The sequence below is a fragment of the Megalobrama amblycephala genome, linkage group LG14 (genome assembly GCF_018812025.1).
Source record: "Megalobrama amblycephala isolate DHTTF-2021 linkage group LG14, ASM1881202v1, whole genome shotgun sequence".
NCBI lineage: Eukaryota > Metazoa > Chordata > Actinopteri > Cypriniformes > Xenocyprididae > Megalobrama > Megalobrama amblycephala.
This window is the reverse complement of record NC_063057.1, coordinates 34,345,918-34,365,964: the sequence shown is the minus strand read 5'-3', so window position 1 is coordinate 34,365,964 and position 20,047 is coordinate 34,345,918. Positions and strand designations below refer to the sequence as shown.

Genomic DNA, 20,047 nt, shown 5'->3' with positions numbered 1-20,047 from the left:
AAACATACAAATATAAGCTATTATAAATATTAAAAAAGAACCCATATAGGGACATTATTTTACCCCATATATCTTGAGTTTTGGGAGGATTTTATTAATTTCGGTGGCATTTTTGCCCCAAGCATCAAGCATTTAGGCATCATGTTGGCGCTCCAAACTCTGTCCAGCTGGTGGCGGTAATGAACCAAAAGCTGGTTTCTCAAAATAAACCTTAGAACAACATCATCACAGGTGTACCATAATGTTTCAAAACGCTGCTTTCGCTTTAAAACATTAAACACGTCCTTAGATGAAAACAGTAGACGATGAAGCAAAATCTTTATTACCACAGATTGGACTATTTTACTAAAGATTGAATCGTACCACGTGTACCACGTGACAAACACAGGTGAGTCTCAAACCGAAAGTATTTCAAAGACTTCTGGATTCTGTTCCTGTGGGACAAGACCGTTTGTACTGCTGAAGTAAGCTTTAATACTGACACGATTACAGCTATTTGGTGGAATATGAACTGATCTCATATAAATTCGTGTGATAATGATTAGACCTATGTTAAATTATAGAACATAAGTTACCATTTATACCTGTTGCAAAAGAATAACAAACGACCAAGAAGAAGTCAGGAAATACTAAAACAGTTTATGGACATTTGTAGAAATCAATAATGCCTTTTTCTAAAAAGGTTTTCTAGTTTTATGATGTTGTTTTGTGGTTATGCAAAGTCGAAAGTATTTTTTGGACAATCCAGTTTTTTCCAGTTACTGAATGTTTTGAATCAGGCCCAGTGTTAGGAGATTTTCGTTTCCGAAGGCGGAGCATATATGAATATTCATGAGATTCCCGAGGTGTAATTAAGGTTGTGAATGATTGCCTAATCATATTAACTCTAACGTAGTACTGCAATGAATGATATTACACAGCACCAAGGCAAGATCTTCTCATATGAGCCTCAGCTGCCTGTCGTCAATGTATGGCGTTACTTTACTGTCAAATGTCGAGAGCACATTATTGTGACGCCAGAGCATATCAATGTAATGCGCGAGCGCAAATCTGTCCCCTCGCGCGCGGATTTCCTTTGCTCTCGCGCAAACCTGGACACGCGCTCTCAAATATACAGTGCTCTCTTATGAACTGCCTCTCCTCTCGCTCAGATATTGCGTGTGGACGCTCAAACTGTTTCCTCCTGCGTGCTCAAACGTGTCCTGCGTGCTAAGACTGCACATGTGCGCTCACGAATCTCTCCGTGCTCTTGCAGAAATTAATTTGCTTTTGGATTAAACGCTGTCAAAAGTTATAAACCAATCAGAAGATACGACTGATCCATGAAAATGTTACGTGGAATCTTATTGGCTGAGAGTGAACTGCGCCTGGAATTCTTTCTACAAAAATATATATTTTATTTCTTTACAATTTAATAATATTTATCAAATGTAACCTAGTCTAACTGCATCACATTACAGGTCAAACCCCGAATTATCTAAACAAACAAACAAAAAATGTTTCTTAAAGTTATTGTGGTCATACGTTTTGTGTTGAAATTTATATAAAAAATAGGTAACATTTTACAATAAGGTTTTTATTTGTTAACATTAGTTAATGTATTATCTAACATGAACTAACAATGTGCAATACATTACTGTAATTATTAATCTTTGTTAACGTTAAAAATACAGCTGTTTGTTGGTTGTTTACTTCACAGTGCATTTACTAATGTTAACAAATACAACTTTTGATTTTAATAATGTATTAGTAAATGTTGAAATTAACATTAACAAAGATAAATAAATGCTGTAGAAGTGCAGTTCATTATTAGTTAATGTTAACTAATGCAGTTAAATATTGTTAACGAAACTTTATTGTAAAGTATTACCAACAAATATCTTCTGATTTAAGACCAAACAAGATCAGGGTCAAATCGTCATTCCCTTAATACTTAATGTGGAGATCACATATACCAACATAGTCAATTTCTTTTGAGGTCTGGTATAAAACATGACATACAAAAATACTTAAGCTCTTGTGTATGCACGATTAAGCAAAAGAACGCAGAATCTTATTCCTAAATGACAACGATTCAGTTATGTCTATTAAACTTTTGAAATTATGATCATACCAGAATATTTAATCCTGCTTTTGCATTGCCGCTGAAAGCAGTGGTCATGTAAGCTATATGTTTTAAACAGCTTCACAAAGTGTTTTCAACAACACACTATTGCTACTTCTGTGTTGCAAACATTAAATAATAATGCAAGCATTGCAATAACAATTTATAGTCCGAATATACACTGATTTCAGCAATAAATGACCTTTGAAACTAATGTTATTACACTGTTCTGCCAGTAGCTGGTGACCAGTGACTGTTAAAATGTATTTGATGTATCAGAATCATTAATTCAAGAAATTCGTTTAAAAACACTGGACGAAACATGTCTTCATTAATTTCAAACGATATTGTAATGAATTCATTTAAATTAATACATATTTTTTAATAGGCTTTATAACATTTTACACATTTCTAAATAGACTGATTTATAACATTAAATTAGTCGTTTAATCTTTTGTTTTTAATTAATGTTTAATTTAATGTTTTGGTCCATGATATTGGCTAATATGATGGTTTTGGATTTATTGTTCAGTGGGGTTTGACCTGTAATGTGATGGAGTTAGACAAACAAGCTTATTAATATAGAAAACATCCAAGCATTTTGATTAATATTATTAAATATTATTAAATTGTAAAGAAATGAAATATCCATTTTTGTAGTAAGAATTCCAGGCGCAGTTCACTCTCAGCCAATAAGATTCCACGTTTTCATAGATCACTCATCTCTTCTGATTGGTTGATAACTTTTGACAGCGTTTAATCCAAAAGCAAAATAATTTCTGCAAGAGCACGGAGACATTCGTGAGCGCACATGTGCAGTTTGAGCGCGCAGGACACGTTTGAGCACGCAGGAGGAAACAGTTTGAGGGTCCACACGCAATATCTGAGCGAGAGGAGAGGCAGTTCATAAGAGAGCACTGTATATTTGAGAGCGCGCGTCCAGTTTTGTGCAAGAGCACAATAATGTGCACAATAATGTGCTCTGGACATTTGACAGTAGTTTGAGGTGACCAATCAAATCAAAGCAGGTGTTTTCAGAAGCGACGCGAGATAAGATGTAAGTAGCTAAACTAAACATTTTATATTTGAAAGATGTTTTAGGATAGAAATGTGAAACTACCGCCAAAATAATCAGGGATGCAAACTAATGAACTTTTGTCTAATTTTACATTTTGAATTGTCTCTATAATTTACCTGATTGATGTAATGTAGTAATAACCAGTGTGAGGGGACAATAAACATTAATGAAGCCGTTTTCATAATATTAGGCATACGATTAACAATGAATGTGCACATATTGTGAATTAATTTATTAAACTTAGTTAACTAGCTTTCCTGGTAGCATTCTGTAAATTAACTTGTCTAAGAAAATGATTCGTAAAACATATGAATCATCAGTTGACCCTATGTTTACTTTATTCACAGATGAAAATGAGAAGCCTATCAGTCGAAGCTCAGCCTTAGGAGGGGAAGAGACAGAGCAAGATAAGAAGACTGAGAGAAAAAGAAAGCCTGATGGAGACGAGGAGAGATCAGGTACTGACAAATGTACTGTCCACTGACATTATTTTAAAGCTATTATTATTCAATTGTTTGGCCTTCAAACGTCTTGAAGTCCATGTAGATAAGAGAAATCATGCCTCAACCTCCCAACTGGCCCTCTGTGAACATAAAACCCTGCCTAAGGTATGCGATCAATTTCCCGTCAAATGTATTGCAGTCATGGATTTAAAAGTATGTATGAATCAAACATTTAAAAATGCATTTAAAAATATATTGCACAAAACCAACAAATAATTGAAAAATAAGCATAAATCATAAATAAAAAATAAATGCAAAACTTTAAACATTTTAAATGACATTGTACAAAACTGAAACATGTTTTCAAAGTTATCCAAATCACACACAAATCATGTTTTCTGCTCATATTTTCATTTTTTGCATTGCTTGTGCTGTTTTTCCCTTCGCTCTTGTTTCCACACTTTTCAGTTGCTTTTCCAAATGTTGCAGTTCGACTTTCATGTACAGGGCTTTTCCTGGGTCAAAAATTTTCTTCGGTGGTGGGTCATAACCCTAACCCACAGACAAAAAAAATATGGACAACGCACCTCCACTCTCTTCCATGGTAGAAAAGTGAAGCCACCAATTTCCCAATATAGCACTGACATCTTGTGCTGATTTGGGACCTGAGTCTGCGTAGTAGTGAGCATGAAGTGGAGCCACAAAGCCATGAAGGCCCCCATCCACACTCCCGCAGAATCATTAAGTACAGTTTAGTTCAGAACAACTCAATATGTTGGTATGAAAAAAACAGTTATGGAAATGAAGATATTAAAGTTAAAGCTTCAATCTCCTCCCGAAAATTAAAAAAAAAAAGTCTGTTGGTGCCTCATCGACTACTTAGCTCAAAGAAGCTGTCAATCACAGCTGTCAATCATGATGTCACAGCCCCAATTTTATAGCATCTCACAACTAAAACCAAATCTATTTTAAAAAATGAACACTTAAACATACATCACCATGAGAAAAACTAAATAAATTAACAAGAACCATCGGTAACACTTTATAATAACGTTCAGTTATAAGTCATTTGTGACTTGTTAATTAATGATTAACAAATCATTTACAAAACATGAATATACATTTATAAATGATTTATAAGTTATATACTAATACTTTATTAATGTTTTATTCATTCAGTTATAAGTCATTTATAAATTATTTGTTAACTATGAACAAATCATTTACAAAGCATGGCTATACATTCATAAATGATTAATAAGTGATATGTTAACATTTTATGAATGTTTTATTAATACAGTTATGAGACATTTATAAGTTATTAGATGAACAAATCTAATTTACAAAACATTACAATATACGTTCATAAATCATTAATACATGTTATGCTAACAATTTACAAATCTTGTTAAATAAATCAAACAAATCATTAGTAGATAGTTTATAAGTTATTAGTTAAGACATTATTTATCACATAATAATTGAAGTATTTATGACAATTGTTTTAGTATCATTATCTCAATAAACAATTGTTAATCATGAACAAATGTTGAACAAATCATTAGTAAATTATCAGAATATGATTTATTGATAAAGTTGTTAGCTGGTCTGTGTTCAAAAGCACAAATATTCAGGTATGCTAAAGCACAACTTTTAAGAAGAGTAATTTATTTGTTTTGAAGTGGATGAACATTTATTAATGCCTTACAGTCAGGTGATTCCAGTGGATTATATTAAATCCTTTCACTCATCAGCACAGGCTTGTGTTCTGTGTGGAGTGTTTGGGGTCTAGTGATGAAGTCATCCTCTGATCCGGATTTACCTTCCACTGAAGCTCACATCAGGTGCACAGAGTTAAACACTCCATATGTGTCAGAGAAGACAGCTGTCTATACCCTCACCAGTCAGCACTTACACTGCAGTACACACTACAAAGGGTTCAACACCTGTTATAGATGCTTTCTGCATACCCTATTCTAAAGTGTAAACTATTCATCACTTATAAATGTGTTACACATCATTTGTAGACCTTTCTTACCTGTTACAAATTATTTGTATATGTATACAAGTCATTTATAACACTTTCTGCATACCCTATTCTAAAGTGTAAACTATTCATCACTTATAAATGTCTTACATATCATTTGTAGACCTTCCTGTTACATGATCCATCTCATTCCATCACTTTACCCAAGCCTAAACTTTACATTATATAACAAAAAAAAAAAAAAACACGGTCACTCTGCCACCGTTTAACCAACACTTAATCATTTAATTTTTATTTTGTTTTTAATGGAACAGCTCCTCACCATAACATGAAAATGCACCATAAACCGATAATAAACGTAGTCCATTATTTCGTGCATTTTTTTTCAAGTCTTCAGAAGTCAGACGATGCAATTGTGTAAGGAAAAGATTCTTATAAAGTAATATAACCATTATACATTAATCGTATCAATCCGCCGTTTCATAACTTTCAAAATTGGCGCTTCTCACAATACGACACAGTTTGCGGCAGTGACGTCAAATCTTGCTCCTTATTGGCTGTCACCGGCTGTCACATGTGATTTGCGACTACCATAGAGTGTTTGCGACATGCCGAATTTCAGTTGCTGTGTTATTCAGCGCGACGGTTAAAAGGATGGAAATGCAGATCAGAGGAATGTTTGCAGCGATTAAACACTTTAATTTCATTCTGTAACTCACACAAATTTATGATTTGCTGTCATTTCGCTGGTAATGTAGCACATACGTAGTTTTGTCTGATTTGTATAACGTTACTGTTTTTTGTAATGTTTTAAATAAATGATTGTGACTAACGTACATTTATCTGCCTGTTATACTACGTATATTGTCAAAATGGTTATGGTTAAGGTTATAGGGTGGAGTAGGGAGCTTAAAATGATTCTTTTTATACAACAGTATATCAACTAAGATAACAGTCACTGTAAATATATCAATATTGCGTTTTTATTTTTGTGAAGTGGCTAAATGTGGTCATGTTTAGATTAGGGCTGTCAAACGATTAATCGCGATTAATCGCATACAAAATAAAAGTTTGAGTTTGCATAATATATGTGTGAGTAATGTGTGTAAATAATATGTATATATAAATACACACAAATTAATGTATATATTTAAGAGAAATATGTTATTTATGTACAAGAAAATGTATTTATATATAATATAAATTATATAAAATATAAATAAATACATATACTTGTAAATATTTCTCAAATATATACATGGATGTGTTTGTATTTATATATACATAATAATTACACACAGTACACCCACATATATTAGGCAAACTCAAACTTTTATTTTGTATACGATTAATCGTGATTAATCGTTTGACAGCCCTAGTTTAGATATAAGAGGTGAGTTAGGGGCTCAAAGATATCTATATAATAGTAAAATATATTTGCATAAAAATATTATAATTTTATATAAAAATATATAATTTAAATATTGGGATTCGTATAGATTTTTAGATCCTGTAACTGAAAGGTATACTTTGCATATGGCAAATAAATGGTAAATTTACAGATTTTAGTTTGTACATAATTTATAAAGAAGATCTGCAAATGATATGTAAGACATTTATAAGTGATGAATAGTTTACACTTTAGAATAGGGTAAGCAGAAAGTGTTATAAATGACTTGTATACATATACAAATAATTTGTAACAGGTAAGAAAGGTCTACAAATGATATGTAAGACATTTATAAGTGATGAATAGTTTACACTTTAGAATAGGGTATGCAGAAAGTGTTATAAATGACTTGTATACATATACAAATAATTTGTAACAGGTAAGAAAGGTCTACAAATGATGTGTAACACATTTATAAATGATGAATAGTTTACACTTTAGAATAGGGTATGCAGAAAGCTTTGCAAATGATTTATTCATGCATTTACACATCATCTATAACAGGTGTTGAACACTTTGTAGTGTGTACTGCAGTGTAAGTGCTGACTAGTGAGGGTATAGACAGCTGTCTTCTCTGACACATGGAGTGTTTAACTCTGTGCACCTGATGTGAGCTTCAGTGGAAGGTAAATCTGGATCAGAGGATGACTTCATCACTAGACCCCAAACACTCCACACAGAACACAAGGCTGTGCTGATGAGTGAAAGGATTTAATATAACCCACTGGAATCACCTGACTGTAAGGCATTTATAAATGTTTATCCACTTCAAAACAAATAAATTACTCTTCTTAAAAGTTGTGCTTTAGCATACCTGAATGTTTGTGCTTTTGAACACAGACCAGCTTACAACTTCATCAATAAATCATATTCTGATCATTTACTAATGGTTTGTTCAACATTTGTTCATGATTAACAATTGTTTATTGAGATAATGATACTAAAACGGTTTTGTCATAAATACTTCAATTATTTTGTGATAAATAATGTCTTAACTAATAACTTATAAACTACTACTAATGATCTGTTTGATTTATTTAATTAAGATAACTTACAACAATTTTTTTAATTGTTAGCATAACATGTATTAATGATTTATGAACGTATATTGTAATGTTTTGTAAATGATTTATTCATCATTAACTAATAACTTATAAATGTCTCATAACTGAATTAATAAAACATTCATAAAATGTTAACATATCACTTATTAATCATTTATGAATGTATAGCCATGTTTTGTAAATGATTTGTTCATAGTTAACAAATAATTTATAAATGACTTGTAATTGAATGAATAAAACATTAATAAAGTATTAGTATATAACTTATAAATCATTTATAAATGTATATTCATGTTTTGTAAATTATTTGTTAATCATTAACTAATAAGTCACAAATGACTTATAACTGAACGTTATTATAAAGTGTTACCGAACCATCTTTGGAGAAAAAAATATTTGAAGTGTAATTTAATTGTTTAGTTTGTCTTGTGTCCCTTTACATTACATGAAGAGGGCGGGGTTTATGACCTATACTGGGTGATCGAGACGCTTTGGCTTCACTTATCAGCACTTGTGCAGCACGCTTGGGTCATCCACCCACAGTAAAGTACCTGAACCATGTGAACTGTGAGTTCTGACAATACATTCAATGCAAAGAAACCATTTGTAATATTGATTTATCCTATTTATTCATGAAAAAAAAAAAAAATCAATGTCAGGACAGATCATAAAACAAAGTGCTTAGAACTATTTCATATGTAATATGTAAATTTATATTCCACATAATGCATACGTAGTAAAACTGACAGGTCTAGCTAGTATTTTGCAGTTACATTCCACAAATTAATGCACAGATCATTCAACATACAGTATCATTTTTTGTTCTGTCAATAGCTATGGTTATCACTGTTAATCTGATTCAATTGTGTAATCCAGAAACTTTGCAATGTGTACTTAGCAGAATGAAAACATGATATATTCAGAAAGTGAGCAAAGATCGCTGCCATTATAATCCCTGAAGCTGTCAATCACAACGCGAGGTACACAAAGCTGCAAAAACACCCGTTATAATCGTGAAGTTGTCTATGCTGTGCACAGTGTGCAGTGAATCTCTTATTGACATAACTTTCATAACTTTCATAAATATACAAGCAAGTTCGGAGTAATTTGCGAGTGAAAAAGACCTTTATGAAAACTGTCCTCTGGATTCACAACCACTTTGTATACAACTAATTCGTTAGTTAAATGTGTGTGTATTAATTAATTCCGAACAATCATACATTGGGCGCTCGTGCATGCTTATTCATAATTAGCATAATCCCAGTCCATGATGATTTACAACTACACAAGTTACATGTCCAGGAACGCTGTGGAATCTTCTGGATTTCCTTTTCGGGTTTGGCTCCAGTATATTGCATATATTCAAAAGAGACTAGGGTAAACATACCTATTAAGCTCACCAAAATCTACTTTGAGACATTTTTAGTGCCCAGGATATTGGTTTCAGTACAAGAAGTTATGTTCAAATAAAATATTAATCTCTCACACAATAATATTTAATTTTATTTTAAATGACAAAAGCATTTCAATTAAGATGTACATCATTAAATGCAAAAAGTCTGGCTGTGCTTGATGGGTACATTTTTGTATCCATTAATCACACCCCTGTTGCCATTAAGCTCACAACATGTTTTATTGAAAATGCTTGTTTATTTTAAACAACCTTTTTTAAAGAATCGAAAAATGTTTTATTTGAAGGTATAGAGTCAATTACAAAAATAAATTGGAACACTAAAACAAGGCATTCGATTTGATCAGTTAGATATTCTAATTCATGACCGCTGTTTTGTTTTGCTCTATCCTCTGTGTTTCCGCGTTCGTCATTACATCATGCGTCAAGTCAGAGTTCACTCTTTCACTGTAAATCGATGTGTACGGCCATCTGTCGGTAGCTAGTTACTTTTTATTTAGTCTTTAAAGTTTTAAATATGGATATTTTTCTTACACAAATGCATCGCTTGACTTCAGAAGGCCTTTATTAACCCCCCGGAGCCGTGTGGATATCTTTTATTGTAGATGGTTGCACTTTTTTGGCCTTCAAAATCTCATCCTTTATTTACTGTCATTATAAAGCTTGGAAGAGCCAGAACATTATTTAATATAACTCTGATTGTGTTCGTCTGAAAGAAGAAAGTCATATACACCTAGGATAGCTTGATGGTCAGTAAATCATGGGGTGATTTTTATTTTTGGGTGAACTAACCCTTTAAAGCTGTGAAAATTATTAATCATTTTATAAAGATTAACTTAAAGTGACAACCATCAGTTAATAATTAAAGTTTGTTTATGAAGTATTTACATAGACGTTTAATGTAGATGAGCTTAAAGGGGAGCACACTGAGATTAAATTGGAGCAGCAACATTTTTTAAATAATAAATATATTTACAGGACAAGATTTTGCTAAATAAATAATATAGGTCATGTATTAAGTTTATACATATTTTAATATGTACAACTATTGACAATATTTATGAAATTATACTTTTTATTAGTAGTGCACCCTTTAAGCTCACCTAAAAATAATATGAAGTCTTTGTGGCAGCAAAATTGCAGCAATGTATAACCACAGTGTTGTATGACAGCAAAAGACCCAGAAGCAAAGGAGCAAGTTAACAGTGTTTATTTAGAGTCCTGAACAATGTCCAACAAAAACAGACTGCCAGGCGTAGACACACAGGTACGCTGCAGCTGGAGAACAGTAAACAACAAACGAGTTTGTTCCCTGTAGGCGCCTCAGGTGAGCACCCAACCTGGCGGATGGTAGGAACCAGGCTTGTAGACAGAAGTCTCAGATAGACCGTAGACGGACCACAAGTACAGGTGCTGGAACTGGAACTGGGACTCAGACTGATAACACACACAAACAGTGAGAGAGAGAGAGAGATACAACAAGTGAACGCCACACTCACAGGGAGATAATTATCCGACAAAGACACGAACAAACAGCAGGGAGAAATAGCCAGAACAGTCAGCACAGAACAGGTGCGGACACGAGAGCATGAACGCCGGCAGAAATGACGAACAGCTGAAACACATCAGCAAGAGAGGACAGGGAAAAAAGGCAAAAAAAAAAAAGAAATAATCAAACACGGCTCATGACACACAGACCATCAATAAACTGTAAATTTATAATGTTATGGATTTAAAAAGTACAAGCCAGTAATGCCTATTAATATATAGTAATTCACAGTAAAGTATTATATTAGTGTAGAAAACAATCGTTTACAGCTAGTAGGCTAACTATGTTCTGTTGTATCTGCGCTATGTTGCTAAAACTTTTGGATCTAACTGTAATTATTTTCCACATGCAGGTTCCAGGTTATAATATGCACAAGTCTAAACATTAATCTCTAAATTTTGCAGCAAGTAGTTATAACTACCCCAAAAGGCTTAACCACCTTAAAAATGCACATTTAAGGGGCTACACTTCTGGTGAAAATTTTTAAACAGCTTTCAAAATGGCCACCAGACAGTGTGAACACATGGATACCCATTTCTCAGTGTGCAATAGACCCTTTTCACAGTCTGTGACAACGCGTTTTAATGGTCATCGGTATTGTAAATCCTGCAGAGTTTTTTATGTTTTCATTTTTAAAAAAAAACGTAGGTACATTTCATAACACTATACTTAGTTTTATATTACCACTGCATCAAATTACAAAAATCTAGTTAACGCTGCTGTGAGGGTGTTTCTAATACAGTGGCTATGGAAGTGACAAAAATCTCTCTTCTGACTGCCGTTATCATTTCTCTCTTTTTTTCCTCTTTTTGAAAGTTGTGAAAACACTATTGTGGAGTTTCTCTTTTGCTATAGAACTGTACCCAACTATGATGATTTCAGCTTCTGAAAAACCCAGAAATGTGAAAAAGGTCTATGGCCTGATTTTCTTGAAATTACAGGAAGTATGTAGTAATATACACATCAATTGGTTTGGACATCAAATAGGATAATACATTATTTTTTCTTTTTATAATCTGAGCTCAAAGATGGTAGTGTGCTTAATGGGTACTTGAGCTTAATAGGTACGTTTACCCCAATTTGTCATATGCCTAACAATAAATATTCAATTATTGTGTGTCCACTAAAGCTTAACCAGCCAAAAAATACTTGGTACTTGTAACGAAGCTGGACTCAGGCAGGGATCCATTTGCAAAGCTTTATTGAAAGGTGAGCGTGGTCGTACAGGCATGGTCTAACAGGAACAGCAAGGGACAGGCAGAGACGTGGTCAGGATACAGACGGTAGATCAGGACAGGCAGATATCACTCACAGATCAGTATACAAAGCACAGGTCAGGGGTAGGCAGCACAGGATCTTAAACAGGTAACAGGCAGACAGGATAATAACGCTCAGAATTGTAACACACAGTAAACAAGACTTCGCCAAGAGGTGGTGTGTGTGTGAGTCTTTTATAGTCCAGGTAATGAGCTACAGCTGTGATTGGTGTGGAATGTGAGCGTTTGACTGGCATGGAGGATTATGGGAAGTGTAGTCCAGGAACTGATGGTGATCATAACAGTGCTCTTCTGAAAATGGCCTGCAAGTGATGCATTAAAGTGCTTTGCAAGTACAGCTTTTTTCCAGCTGAGATATTTTGGTTGCTATAATACAGAATATTCATGGCAGCTAGTGTTGTACCAAAATTCCAGTAGTCGGTACCAATACCATTAAAATTTTACGTTTCTTGGTACCAGTTTAGGTACCACAGAAAAATTGACCCCTGGTTCCCAACCTTTTTTAAGCCAAGGCCCACCTCCTCTCTGAATCAACACGGCACGGCCCACCCACACACCCCCCAAATTTTTTTTTAATTCACAAATACATTTGTATTTTACTGATTATTTACATTCTTTACAACTTAAAAGTACTTACTTTGCTCAGTAATACAGTAACTTAAATAAGCACAAGTCAACCTGCCATACGAAATAAGACAACAGGGAGATACCGAAGGACTGAATTTAAAAACTATGCAGATCCATTCAAAATTGTTGACATATAAAACACATATAACACCACTGATAGCTACTCTCAAACTTCTCCAAAACATGCTTGTTCGGCGAGCATCCGTTATAAAACACTCACAGTACATTAATTTTGACAACTACGCAAATTTATTGAACTGTGTTCATGCAGAAGTACGATCGATGTTATAGCGATCAGTGAGTCGAGAGCGCACACGCACGGTTTGTTTGAGCATCTTTGCGCAATAATTGTGGACTCGCGCATGCCTAATGTACGACTCCTGTAAGTCACTGTAATCGCCTTTACCTTCATTACTATCGTCATCCATCAAAACCTTTTTAGAGACACAGGTTTTCTTTTTCGAACAGAGAGAGTTTGTGTTTTGAGCACCGTTCAGTCTGTATTTCACAGCAGCACGATGAGAAACAGACTGGGCTGAACCAAAACAATCACAGAATACGGACGAGAGAGGTGGTGCCTTGTTTTAAGTGTATTTTTTAAATTAATTTAATTTAATTTATTAAATGAAACGTATTAATAATTAAATTGAGGAATTATATTAAAATATTTAAATTAATTTTAATTTATCTCACGGCCCACCTGGAGGATCACTGAGGCCCCCTAGTGGGCCGCGGCCCACAGGTTGGGAACCACTGAATTGAACTATTTTACTATTTTATTTTAACTAGCTTATTTTAAAAACATATTAAATATGATGATAAATATACATATAAATATTTGGAGCGTGTGTATGTTTGTGTGCGTATATATATATATATATATATATATACACCTCAATTAAATAAATTTAGAAATTTTAAAAAAATAAACAAATGCTCAAACACCCATTTTGTAACAGACGTGCATTTATTTGAGCTATCTTGTCAGTGAAACGACACACTACAGCCTGTAAAACTGAAATAAATATCTGTAAATAATGGTAACCTAAATAATAAGTTAAATATTATTTTAAAAAACATTTGTTTTTTATTTCCACACAAATATGCGTCATATAGCCTACCGCTCTGCGCTTTGAAAGGGATTTGGGACACGAGCAGGAAAGATATAATATCTTTAATATCTTTAAAATCTTTAATAATATCTTCATGTTATCTCCTGATGTTACAAGCTACGGAGCCCCGGACATGACACACAGGAAAAAAGTAGTAGGCTAAATTGTACGCACGATTTACTAATTCGTTCACCTCGATTTACTAAAACGTTCACACGATTTATTATTTCGTCCCCTCGATTTACTAAATCGTGCGCATGATTTAGTAAATCGAGGGAACTAATTATTAAATCGTGTGCACAATTAAATTTTTTTTCTTGCATGTCATGTGTGAGGCTCCGTAACAAGCAACTAACGCTTGTTGTAAAAAGTCTGAAGAGTGAGTTTTATCTACAGCAGGAGCAAGACAGTTAGGTTTCAAGTTAGGTTTGATTTTTGCTGCCAGAGAAAGGAAAACTAATAATAACCGCCGTGCGTCGTGCGCCGCGCTTTATACAAATAAACTTCACGCGCCTTATAAAGTCGAATAACAAGCGCAAACTGTGTTAAAAAAGAAATTGATCTGCTAGCAAAAAGGTTTCTGTCCGACTCCTACAGTGTTTTTTCTACTTTACCACAGTAAAGAATGAGAATAGCCTAATAGGCTAAAAGCGAATGACAGAAATGTTTATAATCCCCTGCATGTGTGAAGATTTGAGAAAAGAAACAGAGATTCCTAGTCTGGGTAAACCCAGCCTGATCTGCCGGCGATTTGATTTCGCTCAGCAACTCAGTCTGGAAACCCGTGCATTCATTTCTGCTGCGCTGTTACACTTTTGCGGGAACCAATCACAGACTGGCTTATCCACCTTGCTCGCTATTGGCGGGTATAACACGATGGCGATAGAGAAGCAACGGCATGAAGCTTTCAAACTCTATCTGATCTACCCGTCACTTTAATATAACAATGCACAATCACAGTGACGCCGATTGTGTTAAGCATTTACCTTATCTGAGAGAAATGTAGCAGAGCGTTGATCCGACAGTCTCTTCATAGGAAGATTACAAACGGCGATTAATGACACACAATGATTGTCTGCTGTTATTCTGGTGGTTTGCTTCACGATGTGAGTACAGGACTCTTTTACTTCAATGCCCCTTGATGGTAGACGATATTTTTATTATTTGCTCTATATGTTTCGCCTCCCTGCTTCTTGAATCTCGCGCCGCCTGAGCTGACTGGAATTCTTTTTGGTTGTCATGACAATGACGTAGTTTAGGGCGGTTATATTCCGCGTTCATTTACACTGAACCAGAACAGTATCAGAGTCGCCTTTTAACCTCTCGACGATGCTGAATGACTTCTTTAGTTTAGCAAACAAATTGCTCGAGTGGGTGTAAATATCACTCACTTTCATGTTTTTTTGCACAACCTGCAAAAATCGCTCGATGCCATTGCTGCTTCTGCAAACCGCAGATCAATGCTATAAACCAATACAAACTAACTCTGCGTCTCAATCAGCTCCCTAGTTCCCTAGGTCGTGAATCAGTATATCATGTAAGTGAATATGGCTGATTCCCTCATCAGTGCCCTGACTACTGAACTAGGGAGCTGATTGAGACACACGGTAAACCTGTCTGGAGTTTTCGCGTCGCTCTGCAAAGTACGTCACCCGGATCGTTGATCTGATTGGTTGAAGGACTATCCAATTGCGTGACTAATGCTCGTTGATCACGCCTCTTGTGCAGTAGGAAATACATAGCAAACTCCCCAGACCAATGTTCAATTTTAAATTGAGCTTGATCTGGTGATAGCCAGACTAAGAGATACCATGTTCAGTGGAATAACTAATGAAATATTGTTTAATTCTCCGCTAAACGGGTGACCAGATCGCAATTTGCAAAACAGCATACAGAGCTTAAATTTAAGGACTCACATACCTCTCTCATTCGGCATGAACCAAAATGTTTCCATGGCTGCGATGTCACATTTAAGTACTAACCTATTTCTTCTGTAGGTTAAACAAAGCTTTGTGCTTCACTCGTGTCATATTCACGTAAATACTGGCACAGCCCTATGGGTCCACTTGTGATTGGATGGCTGGGTAAAAAGTGACAGTGATGAGCATTACTTATTACTCAGTTGAACAGTTAAAAAATAAAAACAGGGCAAATCAACTCATAAAAAATTATTGTTTGAGAGTGTCATCAGTTTGTTTAAATTAGATCACAGAATGTTCAAAAGTTTTACGCACCATTTAGACATGGTAGGGAGCAGGTTTAAAATTGTTTCGTACCAACTAACATATTGAAAATACGACAATTTTTGTGAATATGAAAATTTACGTCAGATTGGGTTGAGAAATAAATGAGCAGAACTTTTGCTGAAAAAATCTCTGTCGTTTTGAACGGTGTTGAGTGGATTCAGACTAAAACACATCTGATTGACCATTGCATTCATTTTTTATTGTTAATCATTAGAAAGCATCACTTTATGAACTAGTGTTGAAAATGTTAAAAAGTCCACTGTGTCTGTTTCTCACTAAAACCAAAGAAAAATTGAATGACAGTTAATGTTCACTTTGAAGATTAAATAAAATCATATTAATGACATAGTTGTAGCATATTTTATTTTCTTGTTGTTTAACTCAACATTTGTCATGATTTTTTTCATCATCATTTATCCCTCTGAACTATTAATCTCAGTGACATGTTGTCATGTCCAGGTCATGCTGAGCATCTGATTGTCTTCACCGACACAGAGATACCAGAGCTGAGCTGTTTTCAGTGTCAATGTATCTGCAGTAATGTCAGAGGAGCGAGGAAAGGACTGTCTCTCTAAGATGAGTCTCTCAGAGCAACAGAGGTAAGACTGCCTCTGTTTTCTCACAGTCCTTTTAAACACTACTAGAGTTTCAGGTTTGTCCTGTAAAGAACAGCCTGATCAACAAGGAGTGATTTCTCTCACCATTGACACTTCTAATGCTGTGCAAAACAATTTAGAACTTCCTATGACTGTTTCTAGATTATTGGTAAAAAATATCTTGAAACTGGTTTCATGTTTAATTTACAGGAACATTTATCACAGTTATATATGTTTAATATACCATATATGTAAAATCCTATACAAACCCTGATTAAAGTGTATTGCGTTACAGTTTAAAGGTGCATGATTAGTGGATAGTAAATGTAAATAATTTGGAAACTTTAATTAGAACAAGTGAAATATACATGTCAAACAGTTAATAACTAACTAATGTACAGAGCTTGTACCATGACTGTAGATGTTCTTGGACTGTGAATTTTAACATCAAACTTGATGGCCACTGGGAATTACTAAAAACGAACATTGAAAAACAAATACCTGGGGATTATTATTAACAAAAAAACACCTGAAATAGTCACTCTTTACAATCTAAATCAGTGGACATTACGAAATAGAAATTGACACTCTGGCGTAGGTCCAACACATAAGTATAAATCAGCCTTTAATCATCTGGTTACTGCAGTCAACAGTGTTTATTTACAGCTCTGTGTCTGTGAAGAGTGACTGGTCAAAAGAAGAAGGACCAAAATTCAGTGAGAGAAAACCATCAACTAGCAAAAGGTATTTCATGTGTTTCTTATAATACTCATTTAATTTCGAAGGCACTTCATGTGTTGTGTGTTACAGCATTGCATTAACTATAAGATAATGTGATGGAAATAAAACAATAATTCAGTGTCTGCTAGTCTGCTTTCCTCTTTATTGAACTCAGTCTGGAGCATTTTTCCAATAATACTCTTATAAGGAGGCATAAATTTACCATGGAAAATAGATCTTACAAGCCAAACATAAATTATGTCCTTCCATCCATCTTCGGTCATAGATGGACAAAAGTTTAGGCTGGCTATTCTGCATTTATTTACTAGTTGCAACATTAAACCATTTAATTAATTTCATATGAGACTGAAATATCTGTAGTAATTTGTTTTATCTTTCTGCTCTTTGTGTTAGTGAAAGATCAGACTCACATGTGTCCAGCTTTGTGTCTGTGAAGAGTGACTGGTCAAAGGAAGAAGGACCAAAATTCAGTGACAGAAAACAATCAACTAACAAAAGGTATTTCATATGTTTCTTATTGTTGTTCACACATAGACGGTGTGAATAGACTGAATATTTTCAGCAAATATTTATCATAAAACTTTATTGTTACAAAAAGCAGTGCTACAAAAAAAAATGGAGCCTCAGCAAAAAGATTGAAATTGTTTGATTTTAAAGGTGCCCTAGAATTGAAAATTGAATTTACCTCGGCATAGTTAAATAATAGAGTTCTGTACATTGAAATGACATACAGTGAGTCTCAAACTCCATTGTTTCCTCCTTCTTATATAAATCTCATTTGTTTAAAAGACCTCCAAAGAACAGGCGAATCTCAACATAACACTGACTGTTACGTAACAGTCAGGATCATTAATATGTACGCCCCCAATATTTGCATATGCCAGCTCATGTTCAATGCATTAGACAAGGGCAGCCAGTATTAACGTCTGGAGCGGCACAGACTTTATGCAGGTAAGCAAGCAAGAACAATAGCGAAAAATGGCAGATGGAGCTATAATAACTGACATGATCCATGATATCATGACATTTCAATATTTGTAAATTGTCTTTCTAAATGTTTTGTTAGCATATTGCTAATGTACTGTTAAATGTGGTTAAAGTTACCATCGTTTCTTACTGTATTCACAGAGACAAGAGCCGTCGTTATTTTCATTTTTAAACACTTGCAGTCTGTATAATTCATAAACACAACTTCATTCTTTATAAATCTCTCCAACAGTGTGTAATGTTAGCTTTAGCCACGGAGCACTATCAAACTCATTCAGAATCAAATGTAAACATCCAAATAAATACTATACTTACACTATTAGACATGCTGCATGACGAACACTTTGTAAAGATCCATTTTGAGGGTTATATTAGCTGTGTGAACTTTGTTTATACAATGTATTATAGAGTTGCAAACTTGGGGGCTCGCATTTCTAATTATGCCCCAAAATAGGCAGTTAAAAAATTGAATAATAAAAAATCTATGGGGTATTTTTAACTGAAACTTCACAGACGCATTCAGGGGACCCCTTAGGCATATATTACATCTTGTGAAAAAGGGTTCTAGGGCACCTTTATGATAATTATGTTTCTTGTAATACCCATTTGTTTTAGTGTGCTGACATAACTGCTGCACAACATTAAAATACCTACTGTTAATGCAGAATTCACTACATAGACTAAAATAGATCCTACACTTCAACAGCGTAAACTTTAACACTAGAACCGCCACGGGGTAAATTTTACCCGTGGCTGTTTTTCAAATGTACATAACAGGTTTTCAATAAAACATTCAAGTCTCCCACTCATTGACTTTTACTAAAATTGTGTAATTTACAATCCCTTGGTGTTAAAAATTGTTTAGATAAAACCAGATCAAAAAACAGGGCATTTATACCTATAAGCGCCGCGCGGGTCAAATTTACCCGCTATATAATGCCTGTATTTTCACGCTGTCATTTTCGCATCCCCTTATGTTTAAACATTGTACATTGCTAGGCAACGCCTTTCACTCACTGAATTAGCGGTCATCGGTTTCATAAATAAAGTCACAATGAGTAAAATGAGTCGGCGATTTATGGATGCCGAACAGGTAGAAGCCCTAAATGCCATGAGTGAAGGAGAGTCTGATGGTGGTGAGATAAGTGACGCGTCCTGGGTCGGTTCAGCATCTGACGGCTCATCTGACAGCGATCCAGAGCCTCCGAGAAAAATTAGACTGAATCTGTTCTTCAGGACAGGATTGCTAATAGTTACAGAGAGACAGCATCAATAAACTTTGGATATAAATAATTAAGGTGAAGCTGCGCGCTTGAATTTGTCATTGCATCATACATCCTATGCAGTGTGGTGAATTATTATTGTTCATTATTGT

The 20,047-nt window shown here is 34.5% G+C and overlaps 1 protein-coding gene across 3 annotated transcripts in view; it reads left to right on the top strand.

Annotated features, from left to right (window-relative positions):
* The first annotated feature begins 407 nt into the window (after positions 1–407).
* The window catches only part of LOC125246085 (NACHT, LRR and PYD domains-containing protein 12-like), a 65,093-nt gene continuing 45,453 nt past the window's right edge, over positions 408–20,047 (top strand). For all 3 annotated transcript variants that reach the window (XM_048156930.1, XM_048156931.1, XM_048156929.1), the window contains exons 1-5: positions 408–464; positions 3,530–3,640; positions 16,808–16,947; positions 17,611–17,688; positions 18,079–18,183. In XM_048156930.1, the coding sequence (XP_048012887.1) occupies positions 16,889–16,947; positions 17,611–17,688; positions 18,079–18,183 (242 nt within the window). In that variant the 5' untranslated portion in view covers positions 408–464; positions 3,530–3,640; positions 16,808–16,888. The remainder of the gene's footprint in view (positions 465–3,529; positions 3,641–16,807; positions 16,948–17,610; positions 17,689–18,078; positions 18,184–20,047) is intronic.